Raw genomic sequence first — 24,480 nt, 5'->3', positions numbered from 1 at the left:
GTATAAAATACTACACGGTCTAGCTCCATCCTATCTTGCCGATTGTATTGTACCATATGTCCCGGCAAGAAATCTGCGTTCAAAAGACTCCGGCTTATTAGTGATTCCTAGAGCCCAAAAAAAGTCTGCGGGCTATAGAGCGTTTTCCGTTCGGGCTCCAGTACTCTGGAATGCCCTCCCGGTAACAGTTCGAGATGCTACCTCAGTAGAAGCATTTAAGTCTCACCTTAAAACTCATCTGTATACTCAAGCCTTTGAATAGACCTCCTTTTTAGACTAGTTGATCTGCCGCTTCTTTTCTTTCTCCTATGTCCCCCCCTCCCTTGTGGAGGGGGTCCGGTCCGATGACCATGGATGAAGTACTGGCTGTCCAGAGTCGAGACCCAGGATGGACCGCTCGTCGGGACCCAGGATGGACCGCTCGCCTGTATCGGTTGGGGACATCTCTACGCTGCTGATCCGCCTCCGCTTGAGATGGTCTCCTGTGGACGGGACTCTCGCTGCTGTCTTGGATCCGCTTGAACTGAACTCTCGCGGCTGTGTTGGAGCCACTATGGATTGAACTTTCACAGTATCATGTTAGACCCGCTCGACATCCATTGTTTTCGGTCCCCTAGAATGGGGGGGGGGGGGGGGGGGGGGTTCTTCCGAGGATGTTGTAGTCGTAATGATTTGTGCAGTCCTTTGAGACATTTGTGATTTGGGGCTATATAAATAAACATTGATTGATTGACATTTCGGGAGCACATCCACACCGTAACACAACATAAACACAAAAGAACAAATATCCAGAATCCCTTGCAGCATTAACACTTCCGGGATGCTACACTATACACCCCCACAACCCCCCCGCTCAACCCCCCAAACACACACCTGAACCCCAATTACGTCACATCAAATATTCCACTTTGAAAAATAATTTTGGTGGAAAATTTAGCATATTTCGTGTGTTTGCCAAAAAAACATAGTTTTGCTTGACAAAAAAGGGCGTAAAATACACAAACAAAAAACAACATCAAACAACTAAAACAATTTGAGATGAGGAATAGATCTGAAGTTGATGTAGAGTCCAGAGACTTAAGCATTAAATATAAAATGTACCGTACTTTTCGGAGTGTAAGTCGCTTCGGAGTTTACGTCGCACCGGCCGCAAATGCATAATAAATAAATAAAAAAACATATATACGTCGCACTGGAGTATCAGTCGCATTTTTGGGGGGAATTTATTTGATAAAATCCAACAGCAAGAATAGACATTTGAAAGGCAATTTAAAATAAATAAAGAATAGTGAAAAACAGGCTGAATAAGTGTACGTTATATGAGGCATAAATAATGTTAACGTAACATATTATGGTAAGAGTCATTCAAATAACTATAACATATAGAACATGCTATACCTTTACCAAACAATCTGTCACTCCTAATCGATAAATCCCATGAAATCTTCCTTGATGTCGCTTCTAAAAAACTCTGCCAACTCCAAAGGTATGCGCCGCTTCCTCTTGTCGTTTTCTGCTGCATATTTCACTACGTCCATCTTGTAATCTGCAGTATTGATTTTCTTTTCGGAGCCATTTTTGTTCAGCCCTTCTCAGTTTTTATAAGTTACCGCCAACGATGAAATGATCCATTTTAATAGCTTTGGCAGTAGCATATAGCAGTTAGCATTCCATGACCCACAATGCACTTCTGCCACGACCCTCCCCCGCCAAATTCTTATTGGTTGACGTGTGTGTGACGATTGCTGACATTTTCTTCGTCTCTTCCGCGAATGAGATAAATAATATCATTTGATATTGTGTACTATGCAATACATGATTTCCTTTTCGGTGCCTTTTTTATTCAGCCCTCTCAGTTTTTACAAGTTACCGGCAACGTTGAAATGATCCATTTTAATAGCTACGGCAGTAGCATATAGCATATAGCAGTTAGCATTCCATGACCCACAATGCACTTCTGCCATGACGCTCCCCCGCCAAACTCTTATTGGTTGACGTGTGTGTGACGATTGCTGACATTTTCTCCGTCTCTTCCGCGAATGAGATAAATAATATCATTTGATATTGTGTACTCTGCAGTAAATTATTTTGTTTTCAGTGGCATTTTTGTTCAGCCTTTCTCAGTTTTTATAAGTTACCGCCAACGTTGAAATGATCCATTTTAATAGCTACGGCAGTAGCATATAGCATATAGCAGTTAGCATTCCATGACCCACAATGCACTTCTGCCATGACGCTCCCCCGCCAAATTCCTATTGGTTGACGTGTATGTGACGATTGCTGACATTTTCTCCGTCTCTTCCGCGAATGAGATAAATAATATTATTTGATATTGTGTACTCTGCAGTAAATTATTTTGTTTTTAGTGGCATTTTTGTTCAGCCTTTCTCAGTTTTTATAAGTTACCGCCAACGATGAAATGATCCATTTTAATAGCTACGGCAGTAGCATATAGCAGTTAGCATTCCATGATCCACAATGCACTTCTGCCATGACGCTCCCCCGCCGAATATTTATTGGTTGACGTTTATGTGACGATTGCTGACATTTTCTTCGTCTCTTCCGCGAATGAGATAAATAATATCATTTGATATTGTGTACTCTGCAGTAAATTATTTCGTTTTCAGTGGCATTTTTGTTCAGCCTTTCTCAGTTTTTATAAGTTACCGCCAACGATGAAATGATCCATTTTAATAGCTTTGGCAGTAGCATATAGCATCTAGCAGTTAGCATTCCCTGACCCACAATGCACTTCTGCCATGACGCTCCCCCGCCAAATTCTTATTGGTTGACGTGTATGTGACGATTGCTGACATTTTCTTTTCCGTGAATGAGATAAATAATATTATTTGATATTTTACGGTAATATGTTAATAATTTCCCACATAAGTCACTCGGCCAAACTATGAAAAAAACTGTGTTTTATAGTCCGAAAAATGGCACACCATTGTTATCATTTCATGACCGAAGCAAAACCCTTTTTACACTTTTACACTGAAATAAATACAGCTACAACTAAAAAAAAAAAAAAAAAAAAAAAACGGAGAAAAAACTACCAGCATTGGTAAAGTTTAGATCCATGAAGGAAAGAAGATATATAAATGAAAACATTTACATATGCATACAAATGTGTCTTCTTTTTTTATAATTTCTTCTAATGAAATAAGTATTTTTTACGACAACCTTTTTCCAAAACACAATATATAATGTGAGATATAACAGGATAATGCATACGTTTTCAAAACGCTTACAAAAAAGTGTGACCCCGAAAATTTACTGTGGGACCCCATTTTTTTTGACTTGATGGGGTCCATGGGACCCCATTTTGAAAATTTCCTAGCGCCAACACTGCTGTCAACAGAGGAGAAAAAATGCTTTATTTAAATAAATATATTATTTATAAAGCAAGTTCAAGTATCATTGGCAAATTTTCCCCTCGTCCCTAACCTTGGCCCGCATATTTGTGTCCTCTTTTTGGGATTTCAGAATATGGTCAGCCTAACATATTCACCGTTAATTAGTTGCTTATTAAAATAACAAAGACTTAATTTAGAGTTATTTGGACTCTAGTGGATCATATATGGGTTAGGGTCAGGGCGACTAATAAGCAATCATTCTGAGGTTATTGAGGGAAGACTCTTAGTTAATGGCTTACTGTTTGTATAGTAAGGCCATGCTTAATAATGACTAATTGAGAGCCAATATGTTACTAATTTGCATGTTAATAAGCAACTAATTAATGATGAATATGTGTTCCCCATACTACCAAAAACTATCATGAAAAATTCTGCATTAAAACATTGTTTTACAACTCCCTACCTCTGTGTGTCTCACTTTATTAACCCGTTCCAAATTTTACCAATTTGTGCAAAGGGTGTTTGGTATGTTTGGGATCGCATCATAACTCAGGTTAAATTAGGCAACGGTTGTCATGGCAGAATCAAAAGTACGCCTTAAACCTCAAGCAACCATTAAAATGATATTATGAACAAAAGAAATGACAAATAATTATTCTAGAAAATTAGTTATAATTTTAAAGGCACATAAAAAAAATAAAAATACAATAAACTTTGCATTTGTGACACTCACCATTCTGAAGGTTTTTTTTTGATTCCTTGGGATTCGTCAATGCTTTGAAATAACCACAAGTTAAACAAAAGGACAAACAACATAAAAACACCTGCTCAACTTATCTCCATCTTCAACGTCTTTAATATATTATGTCTATAAACCCCCCACGGAGGTAGACAAAGGCAGTATCGCTTCCTGTGTTAGGTTGTGTCACAGAAATAGAATAATTGCAGAAGTGCACTACTTCCATGTTTCATACAATGTTAAACAAATGTGCATAGTATTTACAATGTAGCTTTTCCCCTTTTAATCTAAGCAGACAAAGAGTCATTAAGACGACAGTTTGGTGAAATAAAATATATATGTATTTTTTTTTGTTTTACCTGGATGGTGTCACAATAATGGGGTAAAATTATTTACACATGCTCACACTTTATAATACAGTTGTGCTCATAAGTTTAAAATGTATTATTTCTGGCCTTTCTTTAGAGAATATGAACGATAACACAAAACCTTTCTTTCAATCATGCTTAATGGTTGTGTGAAGCTATTTATTGGCAAACAACTGTGTTTACTCTTTTTAAATCAAAATGACAAAGGATTCAGTTAGACCAGCAAATATTTCAGCCACAATTGCCTGGAAAATTGTTCGAGATGCAAAGAGAAATCCACAAATAACTTCAGCTAAAACACAGGACTCTTAGAATAATTGTGGTGTGGCTGTTTCAGGATACACAATAAGGAGGCACTTGGAGAAAAATGGGCTGCATGGTCGAGTCGCCAGAAGAAAGCAATTTCTGCGCAAATGTCACAAAGTAACCCATTTACATTAAGCCAAACAGCACAGAGGCAAGCCTCAAAACTTCTGGAACAAAATAATTTGGAGTGATGGCTTTCTTCTGGCGACTCGACCATGCAGCCCATTTTTCTTCATTTTTCTTCAAGTGTTATCATTCATCTTCTCTGAAGAATGGCCAATAAATCATAAATTCTCTTATGAGCACAACTGTAGATATACAACATGCATAACTTTACTGGCCATATTGGTTTGTTTTACAGTGTCTCCTTGAAAAGGTTGTTGTATTGCTTGTGGCTTTCGTTGGCTAAAACACTTCTCAAGTTGAACCAGAAGTATAGCTGAGCTCGAGGGTTTGTCGGCCACTTGAGAACCGAGCGTTTGTACAGCCTTTTCCTCAATCTTAAGTACTTGGAATTGCATGGCACTTCCTCCAAAAGGATAATGACGATAACGTCATTTTTCTCGTCCATTAACCTTTGCTGGGCCATGTAGAAAGCTGTCTTGAAGTTTCCGCTTTTGATGTATCTATTGGTGAGAACAAACACCGTCCTCTTGCTCTTGTGAATGCTCTGTAAGAGATTGTCGATCAGTGGACAGCCAGGAATCCAGTCTCGCTCTTCCAGACACAAAGTCAGTTGACGGTCTCCTCGTTCCTCCAAGTGGATGCACATTTCCTTTCTCACCCATTCCAACACGGCTGGGTCTTCTTTGTCATAAATCACAAAGGCGTCATAGAGGGCACTTTGGGAGTTCAAGCGCCTATAGCCTTTGAACTTGGCCAGGCAGAAATGGTAGATGTACCAGACGTCCCATAGGAAGAGATGGCTGGAGATGGACAGGATGAGGAAGCAAAGAACGAGGGAAGCGTTGAGCATGTAGAGAATGATTGACAATTCATTGTGTTGACAGGCCAGCAGGTCAACCGAGATCACGGGTATACCTCTTTGTGCCTCTGGAGTGGCACAGGTCACATCCGTGGCCAGTTTGGGGATGGGCACTGTGGTACTTTTGAGCCATCTGACAAAAGAAGTGATGTTGCACGAGCACACAAAATCGTTGTTGTGCAAAAGCAGCATTTCCATCTGACTGACGACGTCATCGGGGAAGCTCGATACCGCAATGTGTTGTATGCGATTAGAACTGATGTCTAAATATGTAAAGTTATGTGCATCGATGAGAAAATTGGGTGTGAGGGTTCTGATTTGGTTTCCCTTCAAGATGAGCTTTTTGAGGGTTTTGGTGCAGTTTGAGAGCATTCTTGGAACAGTCGATAAGCTGTTGTCACTGAGATCTAAGACTTGCAGTGATTGTAGAAGTTGTAGTTTTTCCCATGCAAATGATTTAAATTTGTTTTGCTTTATGTAGAGCTTAGACAGCTTCTTTGGCAGACCCGAGAACACTTGATGCGGGATGAAATTGAGGTTGTTCTGAGAAATGTCGAGCATCTTCAGATTAAGTAGCTTCTTGAAGTAATTGACAAATCTGGTGTCACCGTCTCGCCACAACATATCCAGTCGGTTATCTATGAACTCAAGCCTCTCCAAGGAATCACTTTCCATCTCAGTGTTTGTCGAAGTTGAGATCTTGTTGTGGTTCATCCGCAGCGTCTTGAGTTTTTTCAGGCTTTTTGTGAAATTAAGCATGTGAGTAATGCCCTCGGATTCAAAATAATGGTTGTTTTTACTAATATCGAGGATCACCAGATTTTTCAGCTCTTGAAAGGCAGTAGCGTAGCGCAGGTCCAGACGATTCAGTGAGAAGTCTAGATATTTTAAATTACTCAGGTAGGTAAATTCAGAGCCATTTAGACTTTGGCTCATTGCATTGCCAGACAGATTAAGGCAACGCAGCTCAGAGAGATTTAAAAAACGTGAATGCAGAAAGAAAATGTTGTTCCTGCTTACATCCAGGGTTTTGCCGAATTGTGTGCATTCCATTTTGGCAAAAGTCTTTTTAATTCCAAGTTCTTTATCCTTATATTTGCAACTACGCGCGTATTCATCATATCGGAAGTAGTGCATCTCTCGTAGTTCCGTATGTTTGTAGTCAGCCAACATGGGCGAACCGAGTAAGGGTTCTTCCTCTCCTTCGGAGAAACCAACAGCATTCTCCTTGTCAGATGGGGACGATATTTTGTTTTCAGAGAGACTGATCATTTTAAAACTTGGCAAGTCCATCAAAATACTAAGGTTTGTAATTTTTATGAAGTTCGTACCCAGGTCTATGACTTCTAAGTTTGGCAGTGCTTTTAAAGGATCAATGCTGTCTTGTTTTAGCTGTTGAAAGACATAGCCTTGTATTCTGAGGATTTTAAGGGACTTGAGTTGGGAAAAATGTTTGCTCAACTTTAGAGTTTTGGAGTACCGCATTAGATCAAAGTTAAATGACAGGTCCAGTTCTTCCAGTTTACTCAGAAATTGTGGGAAGCTGGTAATTATTATATCCAAAGCTAAAAAGTTGGATGATAGATCGAGGACTCTCAGCTCTCTTGTACCGTCGAACCAATCAGGTAGCACATGTTTTAGAGAGTTACTGTGCAGACGGAGTGTCTTCAGTTTTGCCAGCGTTTTAAAAGCTGATTTGCTGATTTGAAGAGAGGAATCGTTTTGGCAAGGTGTGCATGGGAAAGGAGCATTGTAACACCGGGGACAGTTCCCGCTTATGTCCAGTATCTCCAGGTTTGTTAGGTTTTTTAAATCATTCTCTGTGACCTGCTCAATGTTGTTATTGTAGAGATACAACTCCTTCAGGCTTGTAGGTAGTTGATGTGGAATGAAAGACAAGTTATTTGCCTTCAGAGATAGAAGTGTTAAATTGGTGAGCAGTAAAAAGGCCCCCTCCTCAATTTGGTAGGAAAAGTTGCATGGATTTCGATAGTAGCAATTTTGACCAAGATAGAGCTTCTCAACACTTTTGATTGTGGATAGTTTTGCATGAGAAATTTCATAGATGTGATTGACTTCTAAGCTCAACAGGTGAAGATCAGGGGGCAGTCCTTTGGGTATATCACTGAGTTGGTTTCCGTCTAAATACAGTGCTTGCAGTTTCATTAAGCCGGCAAAGGTATCGTCATCAATCATCACACTCCCAATGCAAATGTGGTCTTTCGGGCCGATTTTAATGGGGAGGCAGTTGCACCGAAAATCAAGCTCAGTCAGGTTCTCCAAACTGCCAAAAGAGGAGGAGTTTAACTTTGGAATGTGGTTGATGGTGAGCGTCAGATTAGTGGTGTCTCTCGGAATGCCGCCAGGGATGTCTATGAGGCGTCTGTCGGTGCAGTCCACCATCACCGCACTCCCGTTGTCGGCCTTGCTCACATCACAAGGCAACGTTTTGGGGTATAAAATAACAGCTGACAATTTGAAGGGACACCACCAAAGGTCCAGCAGTGCCACAAACACCTGTAAAGAAAAGGCACAGGATGTCATCAGAAAAATACTTTACGTGACAGGAAAAACTGAAGATGCTGTGAGGAGCCGTCACACTACAGTGCATGTTGTGTATGTTTACGCTACCATTTTTGTGAAAAGTACTTTACAATGTAAATAGTTGTAGTTACAATTTACGGTAACACTTTAGTATGGGGAACACATTATATGTAACAAAGACTTAATTAAGAGTTATTTGGTTAGTGTTAGGGTTAGGGTTATAGGGTTAGGGTCAGGTTTATAGGGCTAGTCATGATGTTGGAATGCATCCGGCAGTGGAGGCTCCTCTATGGGGTCTTGGGGCACTAGGAGGTTAACCCCTTTACTACTGTTACCCCAGGTGGCCCTTGGCAAAGGCCTAGTACCTGACTGCCCCGTAGCCAAAGATACGGTGAAGACCTCAATGGCGGAGCAGGTGGAAGACGGTAGATTTAAGAACTACCACAACGGCTGCGATGGCGGATGAAGGCTGCAGCAGAAAAGGGTCCCCAGTCGTCTTGGACTCCATGCCACTGGACCCTGACCCGATTCTGTCAAGGGTCGTGTGGTGACTGTCTGTGCACCAGTCTCCCCACGTTAAACAAAGTCACGCACAGGCATCCTCCATAAAGGGATACACCCCTACCAGGAGGATCGTCATACTCATTCGAGTGATCGCTGATGATGAGAGGGTTAGGGTTGGGGGTCAGGGTTGTTTTATAATAAGGCCATGCAGAAAAGGCATTAATAAGTACTTAATAATGAGTAATTATAATACTAATGTGCATGTTAATAAGCAACTAATTAAAGTAGTTGATAGTTGTTAGGTCTTTATTGTCATTGCAACAAGTACAACAACATTTTTGTTTACAGCACAAACCCGTTGAAGATTAGACAAACAAACAGTGTATAGGGTTAAGGAACAGGAATGCTGATGGGTCGCCACGTAAAAGATGGGGAAAGGTAAAACGCTGGGGAAGAAAATGAGTAAAATAATACAATCTAGACTGGGCACCTAAAGGTGCCTAGTCTGGAGTGGAAAAACTGTCCGTGCAATGCACACATAAACACGTTACATTTAATCACGACAAACTCGCAACAGAAGGGCGGGGAGTTGGGGCCGTGGAAGGCGACTGCTGCTTAGAAGCACTGCCATCCAACCATCACCACAAGGGGAAAAAGCGGTGGTGAAGGCTTGGGGTGGGGGTGGAGGGTATGTGCGTGTATGCCCAATTGTCTTGGGTGTGATGATGTAATGTTTTATGGACTGAAGCAGATCTGCAAAAGTTCGACTCCAGGTGTCGTTGAGGAGGGAGGGAGGTCAAAAGCGTCTATAATGGTGAATACTTTCTCCATACTAAAGCGTTACCCAAGTTATTTTCCTACTAAAAGTACTTGAATTAGTTACATAATTACCCCTTCATAAAAATAATTATGTACCAGAAAAAGTAACTATAGTGTCACCTTTAAATATGCCGTTGAGAGCTGTTGAATGAGATTAGAGTTGCTCATTATGGACTTGGACATGGGACACAATGTATGCCTCACCTCAATGTCCTATGTTCTAGCTATGAGGTTGAACTAGTGACTGTACTTTTGTCCTGTAAACGCCGATTTTGTGTTGATGTTCCGTGAATGCACCTTGGGACGTTTTATGAAAATAATCCCAACAGTCAGTGTCTGTTGTAGCGATCAGACCATTGTAAACTATGACCCATTTGTGGATTGGGAGATATGCTGACCGGTTTCTAGAAAAGTAAGTATACGCCCACCAATTTTTGGAGGACAGCTACATAGCAATGTAAATCTTAACAAAACGCAATGCTGACATCGCCAAAAAAACATGTGACTTTTGGAGGCAGCGGAAGATTCAAGGCACCTGTAGCGCCAACCGTAAAATCAACAAGTCAAATCGGGGACCGGAAGAGGCCAAAGTACTTTTCAAAGGCATCAAGAAGTTGGACAATTACTGAAGATAACATCATCTCCACTACAAGGTAGGCCCGGGGGATATGGTTTTAAAATCAAATCTTAGATTTGTTTCACAAATAATTTGATTTACAATCGTTTAAGATTTTTTTACACCTACTTTTTAAAGACACTAATGAATACAAATGACGGATATAATTCAAACACAAGTTTCACTTTTATTTGTTAAAAAAACAAGTGGTTTTAAATGACATCTTACTCTTGGCAAAATTCAAATTTGTATAATGTTCTTTTTAAACCACATGTACATTGTACTTTTTCTAAAATAATCATTTCCAAAGAACACAATTTAGAGCTTCTTTTTTGGAAGAAATACTTTTCTCTTGAGTAAAATACTTCTGTAAACAAATATGTATTGCACTGTATGCAAATAAATATACTTCAACAAATCAATGAGAATACCAATAATAGTAACAATAAATAATCCATCAGATCAATAAAGTGCAAACTTAAAACTTTTGTCTTGACTAAAATACTTTTGTGTATAAAAATTGAATATTGTGCATTGTAGGGCTTAGTACAAAACAATACACAGTATATATGCATTATAGTAGTAGGCTGCCAAAATTCCATCCTCAAGTTAAAGCATTTCTACATTTCAGCACCAATGCCAGATTTTGGCCGACATAGTTTTTATGAACACAAATTGTGGGACCACTGAGAGTTATTCATAAATTGTCTGTTGCCTTTTGACATGGTTCATGCCAAAAGCTCACCAACTTCAAGACGTGTTATTGATGAGGCACGAGTTGAAAATCAAAAAGTTGCAAATAGACTTTCGCTGTGAAGATAGTGCCAATGTTGTAGAATAGAATAGAACGTACCTTATTGATCCCTGGGGGAAATTCAGCCCCATATTTCGCTCACAATAAACCATAAACACTTAGGTATTTTTTTTGCATGTGAATAATATAAATACAGTCTATTATACAGCATTATTCACATGTGAATAATATAAATACGGTCTATTATACAGCATTATTCACATGTGAATACTATAAATGCAGTCTATTATACAGCATTATTCACATGTGAATAATATAAATACGGTCTATTATACAGCATTATTCACATGTGAATAATATAAATACTGTCTATTATACAGCATTATTCACATGTGAATAATATAAATACTGTCTATTAAACAGCATTATTCACATGTGAATAATATAAATACTGTCTATTATACAGCATTATTCACATGTGAATAATATAAATACTGTCTATTAAACAGCATTATTCACATGTGAATAATATAAATACGGTCTATTATACAGCATTATTCTCATGTGAATAATATAAATATGGTCTATTATACAGCATTATTCACATGTGAATACTATAAATACACTCTATTATACAGCATTATTCACATGTGAATAATATAAATACGGTCTATTATAAAGCATTATTCACATGTGAATAATACGTTTGTGTAAATACTGTCTATTATGAAGCATTACTCACATGTGAATAATATGAATACAGTCTATTATACAGCATTATTCACATGTGAATAATATAAATACGGTCTATTATACAGAATTATTCACATGTGAATAATATAAATACGGTCTATTATACAGCATTATTCACATGTGAATACTATAAATACAGTCTATTATAAAGCATTATTCACATGTGAATAATACGTTTGTGTAAATACTGTCTATTATGAAGCATTACTCACATGTGAATAATATGAATACAGTCTATTATACAGCATTCTTCACATGTGAATAATATAAATACAGTGCAATACATTCAAGTACAGTCAAAAAGGAACATATGCATTATACAGTTGTTCCCCTTGCAGGGGTCCCCAACCTTTTTCCCACCAGGGACCGGTTTAATGTATACATTATTTTCACGGACCAGCTTTCCATGTGTGGCAGATAAAAACAGCAAAATAATGAGCATGAAAAATCAATTCACTATAATGCTGAAGAAGTGGGAGCCCTGTGAAGAGATGGTCCCCGGCACGTTGATGGCATATATAATAATAATCATAGTAATAATAATATACGTTTGTACCAGTGTTTCTAGTTTCTACCATTGTTGGGTCGCGAGCGCCCCCTGGAATGTAATGTATGTGTTTTTCAGCTGTGGGGTGCATAGGCAGCAGTAGTACTCAGTTGTAATACATGTTTCCAACACTTGTGGCAGTAGTGACAATATAAAAAAAACTAAATAATTCTGGCGCTAAAGTCATAGAGAAAATTATTCAGCGCAGAAATTATGACTAAAGTGTTGAAGCTGTATTTTATTGACGGTTTAGTTAAGAAACATGTATTATTATAGCACATTATACACATTATAAGTAACAAAGACTTAATTAAGAGTTATTTGGTTAGTGTTAGGGTTAGGGTTACAGGATTAGGGTCAGGTTTAGCGGGCTAGTGTCCTGGTCATGATGTTAGAGTGCATCCGGCTGTGGAGGCACCTCTATGGGGTCTTGGGGCACTAGGAGGTTAACCCCTTTACTACTGTTACCCCCAGGTAGCCCTTGGCAAAGGCCTAGTACCTGACTGCCCCCTGGCCAGAAATATGGTGAAGACCTCAACGGTGGAGCAGGTGGAAGATGGTAGATTTAAGAACTACTACAACGGCTGCGAGGGCGGATGAAGGCTGCAGCAGAAGAGGGTCCCCAGTTGTCTGGACGCCATGCCACTGGACCCTGACCTGATTCTGTCAAGGGTCTTGTGGTGACTTTCTGTGCACCAGTTTCCCCACGTTAAACAAAGTCACGCACAGGCATCCTCCCTAAAGGGATACACTCCTACCAGGAGGATCGTCATACTGGCGCTAAAGTCATAGAGAAAATTGTTAAGCGCAGAAATTATGACTAAAGTGTTGAAGCTGTACTTTATTGACAGTTTAGTTAAGAAACATGTATTATTATTTTTTATTCATTTATTTTAGCACAACATAATACATATTATTGTCAATGTATTGTTTATTTGGTTAGTACTTATTCTTCTAATCAGTCTGACCTGAGCCTAAGGATTGTTTGCTAAATTGGTAGTATAATCTTTGTGATTAACGCATGCTTTTATATCATTTGACAGGGTAGTAGACTGTAAGTAGTTAGGATATAAATATTGAATATGATCAAAAACAAGAATTAGATTACTAAATCAGTGTTAATAGTAGTAGAGTGGTCCCGGGCTCATCTGTAGTGGTAAAGTTGGGTCCCAAAGTCAAAAGCGTCAAGAACCCCTGCTCTATAGATGGAAATTAACCTTTGGCTACAATCTGAAACGTTAACATTTTATATGTCCATTAATGTGCATTATCCCATGTACTGTAACAAAGGAGTTGGACATCTCAGATTAGATAGATTAGATAGTTCTTTATTTATTCCGTCAGGAGAGTTCCTTCAGGAAAATTAAAATTTTCAGCACAATCCCATTCAAGATCAGACAAACATTACAGGGAGATAGAACAGGATCGCTGACAGGTCTGCCGGCTTCCAGCGCCCCTTACAAAAAAGATGAGATACAGGTAAACAAGTGGGGGGAATGGGAGAAAAAAATAGAAGATTAAAATAAATTAAAAAAAAAATCGGTCTTAGCCTGGGCCCTGGAGAGGGGGTGCAGACTGAGCCTATCTCAGCTACAATCGGGCGGAAGGCGGAGTACACTCTGGACAAGTCGTCACCTCATCGCAGGGCCAACAGACAGACAGCATTCACATTCACACACTAGGACCATGATTATTTGCAAAAAAACAAACAAAAATAAGTAATATTTCTGTGCGGCCTGGCAGCAAATGCATCACGGAGGACCGGTGGTTGGGGACCACTGCTGTAATGCATGTAAGACTAATAATATTTTAGGCCAAAAATATGCAATGGTGGGATGTGCTTCAAAAAAAGAAACAATGCGATGTAGTGCAGCCACAATATTTCAAGCAAGATGTGGTGAGAGATGACTGTACTCTTTATCTATTGTTACTGAGAGGGGAATGAAACTATACTGTAAATCCAACCAGGGCTGCAGGATTGTGACCAAAAATAATAATCACATCAATATTGAAATCCCAATTACACTATATTGCCAATAGTATTTGGCCACCCATCCAAATGATGAGAATCAGGTGTACTAATCACTTGGCCCGGTGTATAAAATCAAGCACTTAGGCATGGAGACTGTTTCTACAAACATTTGTGAGGGTATGGGCCATTCTCAGGGATTTCAATCATGGAACTGCCATAGAATGCTACCTGCGAAACAAATCCAGTCGTGAAATGTCCTCCCTCCTAAATATTCCAAAGTCATTAGAAGAAAATTGAAGAGTTTGGGAACAACAGCAACTCAGCCACCAAGTGGTAGGCCAGGTAAACTGACAGAGATGGGACTATGCTGAAGAGCACAGTGCAAAGACTTTCTGCACAGTCAGTTGTTACAGAGCACCAACCTTCATGTGACCTTCCAATTAGCCCATGTCCAGTATGCATAGAGCTTCATGTAATGGGTTTTCATGGCCGAGCAGCTGAATCTAAGCCAGGGGTGCCCACACTTTATCTGCAGGCGAGCTACTTTTCAATTGACCAACTCGAGGGGATCTACCTCTTTTATATATATCATTTATATTTAGGGACGGCGTGGCGCAGTGGAAGAGTGGCCGTGCGCAACCCCAGGGTCCCTGGTTCAAATCCCACCTAGTACCAACCTCGTCACGTCCGTTGTGTCCTGAACAAGACAATTCATCCTTGCTCCTGATGGGTGCTGGTTGGCGCCTTGCATGGCAGCTCCCTCCATCAGTGTGTGAATGTGTGTGTGAATGGGTAAATGTGGAAGTAATGTCTAAGCGCTTTGAGTACCTTGAAGGTAGAAAAGCGCTATACAAGTACAACCCATTTAGTTATTTATTTATTTATTTATGAAAGAGACATTTTTGTAAACAAGTTAAATGTGTTTAGAGATAATACAAGCATGTGTAACACATATAGATGTCTTTCTTTCACGAAGACAAGAATATAAGTTGGTGTATTACCTGATTCTGATGACTTGCATTGATTGGAATCAGACAGTAATGATGATAACGCCCACATTTTCAAATGGAAGAGAAAAAAAGTTGTCCTTTCTGTACAATACCACATGAAAGTGGTTGGTTTTTGGCATCTAATTCATCCAGCTTCCATACACTTTACAAGAAAAATATTGGCGGCAAATTCCGTAGCTTGCTTGATTGACATTCACGGCACCCGAGGGTCTTGTGAGATGACGCTGGCTGCTGCCAGTTCAAAAAATGACAGAGAGGAAGGCGAGAAACACTTTTTATTTCAACAGACTTTCGCGCCGTCCCTTCCGTCAAAACTCTAAAGGCCGACTGCACATTTCCTATCTTCACAATAAAAGCCCTGCTTCATGCTGCCTGCGCTAACAAAATAAGAGTCTCGGAAAGCTGGCGTGCACATCACTTGTGCACGCCAGCTTTCTGAGGGATCGCTTGTGCACGCCAGTTTTCCGAGACTCTGTATTTAGTTAGCGCAGGCAGCATGAAGCAGGGCTTTTATTGTGAAGATAGGAAATGTGCAGTCGGCCTTTAGAGTTTTGACGGAAGGTACGGCGCGAGAGTCTGTTGAAATAAAAAGTGTTTCTCGCCTTCCTCTCGGTCATATTTTAATAATAATGATCTTGCAGCAGCCAGCGGCATCTCACAAGACCCTCCGGTACCGTGAGTGTCATTTAAGTGACGTCTTGGTGAAGTTTGATGATCACTAATTTTTAGGTCTATTTTTTTTAAAAGCCTGGCTCGAGATCGACTGACACACCCCCCGCGGTCGACTGGTAGCTCGCGATCGACGTAATGGGCACCCCTGATCCAAGCCATACATCACCAAGTCCAATGCAAAGCGTGGGATTCAGTGGTTTAAAGCACATCGCCACTGGACTCTAGAGCAGTGGATGTCAGAACGTGGACTTTGAGGTTTGTGTTTCCGGAATCCAAGGGAAAGTTGGCGCCGGCAAGGCGTGAAAGTAAGGACATATCTAATTTTACCCATAAAAGGAATAAACAAAAGGCGGAAGTAAAAAATGTGGCTCTAAAAACAAAACTAGCACAAAGGCAGAACTATGGACAAAAAACAAAAGACACCAACTGTGGCATTAAACAAAACCAAAAACTTACGTGGCATGGGACTAAGAAACAAGCAGCGTAAATCGTAAACATGGCATGACGTGAGTAAAGGTAAAGTCGCCAGGCGGATATCCTGGCAACTTTCACTTTAAATAATGGACATGATTAGTGACAGGTGTGCGAGTGCAAAACGTGAGACAGGTGCGTGACATGAAGACAGGTGAAAAGTAATGGGTAGTCATTGGAAACAAAACAAACAGGGAAGTGCAAAAACAGGAAACATTGGAGTCTTAAGCAAAACAGAACATAACATGATCACAAGACATGACAGTGGAGACGCTTTCTCTGGAGTGATGAGTCACGCTTTTCCATCTGGCAATCTGATGGATGAGTCTAGGTTTGGAGGTTGCCAGGAGAATGCTACAATTCGGACTGCATTGTGCCGAGTGTGAAATTTAGCGGAGGAGGAATTATGGTGTGGGGTTGTTTTTCAAGAGTTGGGCTTGGCCCCTTAGTTCCAGTGAAAGGAACTTTGAATGCTCCAGGATACCAAAACAATTTGGACCATTCCATGGAATGGCACTTCAAGTTCACATGTGAGTCAAGGCAGGTGGCCAAATACTTAGAGTGTCTGCCCTGAGATCGGTAGGGCGTGAGTTCAAACCCTGCCCGAGTCATACCAAAGACTCCAAAAGTGGGACCTTTTACCTGCCTGCTTGGCACTCAGCATCAAGGGTTGAAGTTGGGGTTAAATCGCCAAAAATTATTCTAGGGCGTTGCCCCACAGCTGCTGCTCACTGCTCCCCTCACCTCCCAAGGGGTGATCAAGGGTGATGGGTCAAATGCAGAGAATAATTTCGCCACACCTGGTGTATGTGCGACAATCATTGTTACTTTGTATATATAATTAGTGCAAAAGGTCTATATGTACACAGGGATATTTCACATGGCTGTACTGTGTATACAATTGAACTACGTACATGTTGTTTATAATGTTGTTTATAATGTGTATTCATAATAAGTTGTGCAAATGACTATTTATAACTTTCGGAAGTTTATTTTGTACTTGTTTATAGGGTTAGGCGCAATAAGTGTTTAACTTCAGCTTAAACCCTTTCGGTCTGTAACATTTTTTATTTTCAATCTATGAATGTACAACAGTTTTTTTTGCTTTGTTGACCATTGACCGAAGAACAATAAACTTGAACTTGAAACTTGAACTTTAACTTTTTGAACTTTTGGCAATATAGTGTATCAATCACAACTATTTATTATGTTATGTAAAAGAAGCAAATATATATTTAAACATTTAGGGCAGATAAGATATATGATGTAATGCCGTGGTTCTCAAATGGGGGTACGTGTACCCCTGGGGGTACTTGAAGGTATGCCAAGGGGTACGTGAGATTTTTTTTTAAATATTCTAAAAATAGCAACAATTCAAAAATCCTTTATGAATATATTTATTGAATAATACTTCAACAAAATATGAATGTAAGTTCATAAACTGTGAAAATAAATGCAACAATGCAATATTCAGTGTTGACAGCTAGATTTTTTTGCGGACATGTTCCATAAATATTTGTAACGACCGTGTGGCTTGGCGCTGCCGGGTTAGTCCCTCCGCGGATGCGTGGAGCAAGAACACAGCGTAAGGTAAGATATGATGATTTATTTAACAAAATGGAGCTATGAACAAAAACTCTGGAGCCAAGCAAAAGGTAAACAAAAGCGCTAGCAACGAAGGCTAGGATGACAGCAGAGAAACTAGACTTGGCACGAGGGCCACAAAAAAAGTCTGCGGGCTATAGAGCGTTTTCCGTTCGGGCTCCAGTACTCTGGAATGCCCTCCCGGTAACAGTTCGAGATGCTACCTCAGTAGAAGCATTTAAGTCTCATCTTAAAACTCATCTGTATACTCTAGCCTTTAAATAGACCTCCTTTTTAGACCAGTTGATCTGCCGCTTCTTTTCTTTCTCCTATGTCCCCCCCCTCCCTTGTGGAGGGGGTCCGGTCCGATGACCATGGATGAAGTACTGACTGTCCAGAGTCGAGACCCAGGATGGACCGCTCGTCGGGACCCAGGATGGACCGCTCGCCTGTATCGGTTGGGGACATCTCTACGCTGCTGATCCGCTTGAGATGGTTTCCTGTGGACGGGACTCTCACTGCTGTCTTGGAGCCACTATGGATTGAACTTTCACAGTATCATGTTAGACCCGCTCGACATCCATTGCTTTCGGTCCCCTAGAGGGGGGGGGTTGCCCACATCTGAGGTCCTCTCCAAGGTTTCTCATAGTCAGCATTGTCACTGGCGTCCCACTGAATGTGAATTCTCCCTGCCCACTGGGTGTGAGTTTTCCTTGCCCTTTTGTGGGTTCTTCCGAGGATGTTGTAGTCGTAATGATTTGTGCAGTCCTTTGAGACATTTGTGATTTGGGGCTATATAAATAAACATTGATTGATTGATTGAAAAGAGAAAACAGAACATTTAGCATGAGAGCTAAGAATAAGCAATAAAACGTAGCATGAAAGCTGGCGATAATAATGAACAGTAGCAGTCGTCACTCGTTGCATGTAAGCAAATTTGGGTCCCAGGCTGAACAACAAAAAAAGGCAGGGATATATAAGGCAGGTGATTAGTAAGGACAGGTGTGCAGGACCGTGAGTAGCAAGTGAAACTCAATGAGAACGGACCAAAAACAGGAACTAAGCAGGTGGAACAATTGAGTGATACAAAAACTGGAACAATAAACAATAATGTGTGGCGATCCGAAAAGCGGATCTCAACAATACGGATGTTAAAAATGTCTGTTTTTTATGAAGAAATGTTTAGAGTTAAGTTTATGAATCCAGATGGAAGTCTATTACAATCCCCAAAGAGGGCACTTTAAGTTGATGATTACTTCTATGTGCAGAAAAAGCGAGCACCAATAGACTAAAAAATAGCTTTTACCCAAGAGCCATAGTAGCACTAAACAGGCACTGAGTGTCCATATGTCCATCATGTCCTCATGTGTAATGTTTAAATGTTTTTCTATTTTTTTGGACTACAATGTGAAATAATGTTTTATGTATGTATACATATATACATCTGTCATCTCTATCTTTTTTTTTTTTTTTTTTTTAATTTATTTTTTATTTATTTATTTATTTATTTATTTATTTTAATTTATACTACCATATTGTATATGCACCTTAGGAGGAGCTGCTCCAATTTCGTTGTTCTTTGAACCTGTTCATTGCAATAATGACAATAAAACTCTATTCTATTCTAAATCTTTATTTATAATGGAATCACTTGTTTATTTTTCAACAAGTTTTTAGTGATTTTTATATATTTTTTTCCAAATAGTTCAAGACAGACCACTAAAAATGAGCAATATTTTGCACTGTTATACAATTTAATAAATCAGAAACTGATGACATAGTGCTGTATTTTACTTCTTTATCTGTTTTTTTCAGCCAAAAATGCTCTGCTTTCGATTAGGGGGTACTTGAATTAAAAACATGTTCACAGGGGGTACATCACTGAAAAAAAGTTGAGAACCACTGATGTAATGGATATCAATAAAAATTAAATGAAAAAAATAAACAAGGCAGCCTAAATCGTGATTAAAAATCGACTAATCGAGCAGCCCTAGTAGCCACAACAGCTGTTGCGTTGTTAAATCAATACTTACCTGACAGTGTCGATCCAAACAGAACATTTTTATTCCTGCATATGCAGATTTGTTAATGTCACTCCTGTAAATAATCTCATTTTGTAATGGGAATGTATTTAATGTCATGTACTGCGAGGATAAACAGTCATCACATATATTTGACATTTTTCACACTGCTGACCCACCTGCCCTGCCACTACGTTTTTTTGTTGTTGTTTTTTTTTACAGTTCAGTTAGAAGAATACTTGTTACTCACCAGATGAAACAACATAATTCCCACAAGAGATTTTCCAGAGTTGCAATTTGCAGTTAGTTCAGCTCACACCAAAAACTGACTGAGCACTGCAATCGCTCAACGTATTTTGGTGAAGAGATGAAAGTCACAGGTGCGCGAGTTGGTTCTACATTTTCCTAGTATCACTTCACTTTTATCTACCACATGTACAAACATTCTCATCATTTCATCTTGAAGGTGTTTTTTTTTATTATTTTTTTTTTTTTACATAACATGAAGCTTCAAGGTTCAGCTTTTTTTTGTCACATCCAGACTACACCACAGTGAAATGATTTTTTCCATGCTCTTCAGATATTGCGTACAGTGGGATCCAACACTAGTTGCAGAATATAATACACTAAATACAAAAAAATACAAAAAATTGAATAGCTCTGATATACATTAGTTAAAAGACAATTAAAGGGGAACATTATCACAATTTCAGGGTTAAAACCAATAAAAATCAGTTCCCAGTGGCTTATTTTATTTTTCAAAGTTTTTTTCAAAATTTTACCCATCATGAAATATCCCGATAAAAGGCTTTAAAGTGCCTGATTTTCGCTATCTGTGTATCCACCCCCCCATTTTCCTGTGACGCCAATACAAACAAACATGGCAAATAGAACAGAAAGATATAGCGACATTAGCTCGGATTCAGACTCGGATTTCAGCGGTTTAAGCGATTCAACAGATTACGCATGTATTGAAACGGATGGTTAGGAGTGTGGAGACGGATAGCGAAAACGAAGTTGAAGAAAAAACTGAAGCTATTGAGCCAACGAGGACGAATTCGGCGATCGCCTTCTAACCAACGATGGCATCTTTTGACCACTGGAGCAACTTAAATCCGTTGATTGGTAAGTGTTTGTTTGGCATTAAATGTGGGTGGAGGGAAAGGCTGGATGCAAATATAGCTACAAATGTACATACAGCTAGCCTAAATAGCATGTTAGCATCGATTAGCTGGCAGTCATGCCGTGACCAAGTAAGTCTGAGTAGCACATAAGTCAATAACATCAACAAAACTCACTTTTGTGATTTCGTTGACTTTATCATTGGAAATGCATCTGCTTTGAGTGTCGCAGATTATCCACACATCTCTGTGCCATCTGTCGTAGCATAGCTGTCGTCGGTAAAATGTGCAGAACAAACGAAGAAAAAACTGAAGCTATTGAGCCAACGAGGACGAATTGGGCGATCGCCTTCTAACCAACGATTGCATCTTTTGACCACTGGAGCAACTTAAATATGTTGATTGATAAGTGTTTGTTTGGCATTAAATGTGGGTGGAGGGAAAGGCTGGATGCAAATATAGCTACAAATGTACATACAGCTAGCCTAAATAGCATGTTAGCATCGATTAGCTGGCAGTCATGCCGTGACCAAATATGTCTGATTAGCACATAAGTCAATGACATCAACAAAACTCACTTTTGTGATTTCGTTGACTTTATCGTTGGAAATGCATCTGATTTGAGTGTCGCAGGATATCCACACATCTCTGTGCCATCTTTCGTAGCATAGCTGTCGTCGGTAAAATGTGCAGAACAAACAAAGAAAAAAACTGAAGCTATTGAGCCAACGAGAACAAATTCAGCGATTGCCTTCTAACCAACGATTGCATCTTTTGACCACTGGAGCAACTTAAATCCGTCGATTGGTAAGTATTTGTTTGACATTAAATGTGGGTGGAGGGAAAGGCTGGATGCAAATATAGCTACAAATGTACATACAGCTAGCCTAAATAGCATGTTAGCATCGATTAGCTGGCAGTCATGCCGTGACCAAATATGTCTGATTAGCACATAAGTCAATAACATCAACAAAACTCACTTTTGTGATTTCGTTGACTTTATCGTTGGAAATGCATCTGCTTTGAGTGTCGCAGATTTATCCACACATCTCTGTGCCATCTGTCGTAGCATAGCTGTCATCGGTAAAATGTGCAGAACAAACGAGGGACTTTCGCATCTTTTGACCGCTGGTGTACTTGAATCCGTCGATTGGTATGTGTTTGTTTGGCATTAAATGTGGGTGGAGGGAAAGGCTGGATGCAAATATAGCTACAAATGAGGCAAAATGATGCAATATGTACATACAGCTAGCCTAAATAGCATGTTAGCATCGATTAGCATGCCGTGCTAATCGATGCACACTCCACGTAAGTCAACTTGAATCCGTCCCTGTTCGTGTTGTTACTGTCGGGCTTTCCCCTGACAGTTTGTCTGTTTCAGTTTTTTCCTCTGCATTTGTCTGTTTCCTCTGTGTTTAGTATTTCCTGTCCTTAGTTCCTGTCTAGTGCTCTTATTTTGTCAGCTTCCTGTCTTGTTCCCTGAGTGTTGTGTTCCTCCCCAGCTGCGGCTGATTGGCACCTGGCCACACCTGTTACCAATCAGCCCGCTCCTATTTGTACCTGCTTTGTGTTGTGTCAGTTGCTGGATCATTGTATTGTCATTTGTATTGTCGTTGCCACATGTCACTTTTGTCGTGCTATCTGTCGTGTCGTTTTGTTACAGCTACTACCTGTCATGCTACATTTTGTCCTAGTTGTCGTAGCAGTAAGCTGTTTCTGTTAGCATTAGCCATTTCCAGTTTTTCCTGTTTGCTAATCGCTAGCTTCCACGCTAGGTCCTTTTTTTGTTTCTTGCTAGCCTCTATGCTAAAGACCCTTAGTTTGTTATTCCGCCCACGTGCGCGCTTTTTGTTTGTTCTTGTTCTATTATTTAAATCCAATCATGTTTTCCCATTCAGTGCCTGCCTCCTTCTCTGCATCCTGGGGTTCGACATCAAATAACTGTGACAGTTACACCCTCCGACAACACACCGACGAGGCATGATGTCTCTAAGGTACGGAAAACAGTCGAAAAAACTGAAAATAACACAGCTGATTTGACTTGGTGTGTGAAATGTGTTTGAGGAAATGGCGGATTGCTTCCCTCGGTAACGTCACGAGTGAAAGGTCATCGCTCCGACAACGAACAATTGAAAGGCGTTTCAATCGCCAAATTCACCCTTTTAGAGTTCGGGAAATCGGTTAAAAAAACGTATGGTCTTTTTTCTGCAACATCAAGGTATATATTGACGCTTACATAGGTCTGGTGATAATGTTCCCCTTTAAGTTGCACAATAAGTCACAGAAGTTATGGTAGAAGTATCAGTACAAGTAGAAGTACAATAGTCAAATACAGTACCAGTGCAATATCAAAGAGTGTAACAGTATATACAGTATGTACAGTATAGGAAGCAACAAATATTCAATCAATCAATCAATCAATGTTTACTTATATAGCCCTAAATCACTAGTGTCTCAAAGGGCTGCACAAACCACCACGACATCCTCGGTAGGCCCACATAAGGGCAAGGAAAACTCACACCCAGTGGGACGTCGGTGACAATGATGACCCAGTGGGACGTCGGTGACAATGATGACTATGAGAACCTTAGAGAGGAGGAAAGCAATGGATGTCGAGCGGGTCTAACATGATACTGTGAGAGTTCAATCCACAATGGATCCAACACAGTCGCGAGAGTCCAGTCCAACACAGCAGCGAGAGTCCTGTTCACAGCGGAGCCAGCAGGAAACCATCACAAGCGGAGGCGGATCAGCAGCGCAGAGATGTCCCCAGCCGATACACAGGCAAGCAGTACATGGCCACCGGATCGGACCGGACCCCCTCCACAAGGGAGAGTGGGACATAGAAGAAAAAGAAAAGAAACGGCAGATCAACTGGTCTAAAAAGGGAGTCTATTTAATGGCTAGAGTATACAAATGAGTTTTAAGGTGAGACTTAAATGCTTCTACTGAGGTGGCATCTCGAACTGTTACCCGGGAGGGCATTCCAGAGTACTGGAGCCCGAACGGAAAACGCTCTATAGCCCGCAGACTTTTTTTGGGCTTTGGGAATCACTAATAAGCCGGAGTCTTTTGAACGCAGATTTCTTGCCGGGACATATGGTACAATACAATCGGCAAGATAGGATGGAGCTAGACCGTGTAGTATTTTATACGTAAGTAGTAAAACCTTAAAGTCACATCTTAAGTGCACAGGAAGCCAGTACAGGTGAGCCAGTACAGGCGTAATGTGATCAAACTTTCTTGTTCTTGTCAAAAGTCTAGCAGCCGCATTTTGTACCAACTGTAATCTTTTAATGCTAGACATGGGGAGACCCGAAAATAATACGTTACAGTAG

At 40.1% G+C, this 24,480-nt stretch overlaps 2 protein-coding genes across 2 annotated transcripts in view; both read right to left on the bottom strand.

Moving 5' to 3' along the window:
- Positions 1–4,233, bottom strand: part of LOC133537827 (toll-like receptor 8) — a 28,372-nt gene extending 24,139 nt beyond the window's left edge. Inside the window, exon 1 of the mRNA XM_061878901.1 lies at positions 4,090–4,233. Coding sequence (XP_061734885.1) covers positions 4,090–4,092 — 3 coding nt within the window. The 5' untranslated portion in view covers positions 4,093–4,233. The remainder of the gene's footprint in view (positions 1–4,089) is intronic.
- A 193-nt stretch (positions 4,234–4,426) lies between these two features.
- tlr7 (toll-like receptor 7) lies at positions 4,427–20,389 on the bottom strand. Its single transcript, XM_061879086.1, has 2 exons — positions 20,272–20,389; positions 4,427–8,271 (listed from the first exon to the last, which is right to left on the bottom strand). Exons 1-2 carry the CDS (start codon positions 20,284–20,286, stop codon positions 5,125–5,127), a joined length of 3,162 nt encoding a protein of 1,053 aa, XP_061735070.1. The 5' UTR covers positions 20,287–20,389; the 3' UTR covers positions 4,427–5,124.
- Between the last annotated feature and the right edge of the window lie 4,091 nt (positions 20,390–24,480).

This window comes from Nerophis ophidion, linkage group LG19 (genome assembly GCF_033978795.1).
Source record: "Nerophis ophidion isolate RoL-2023_Sa linkage group LG19, RoL_Noph_v1.0, whole genome shotgun sequence".
NCBI classification, from domain to species: Eukaryota; Metazoa; Chordata; class Actinopteri; order Syngnathiformes; family Syngnathidae; genus Nerophis; species Nerophis ophidion.
The sequence above is the reverse complement of the archived record's forward strand: the minus strand, read 5'-3'. Positions and strand labels throughout refer to the sequence as shown.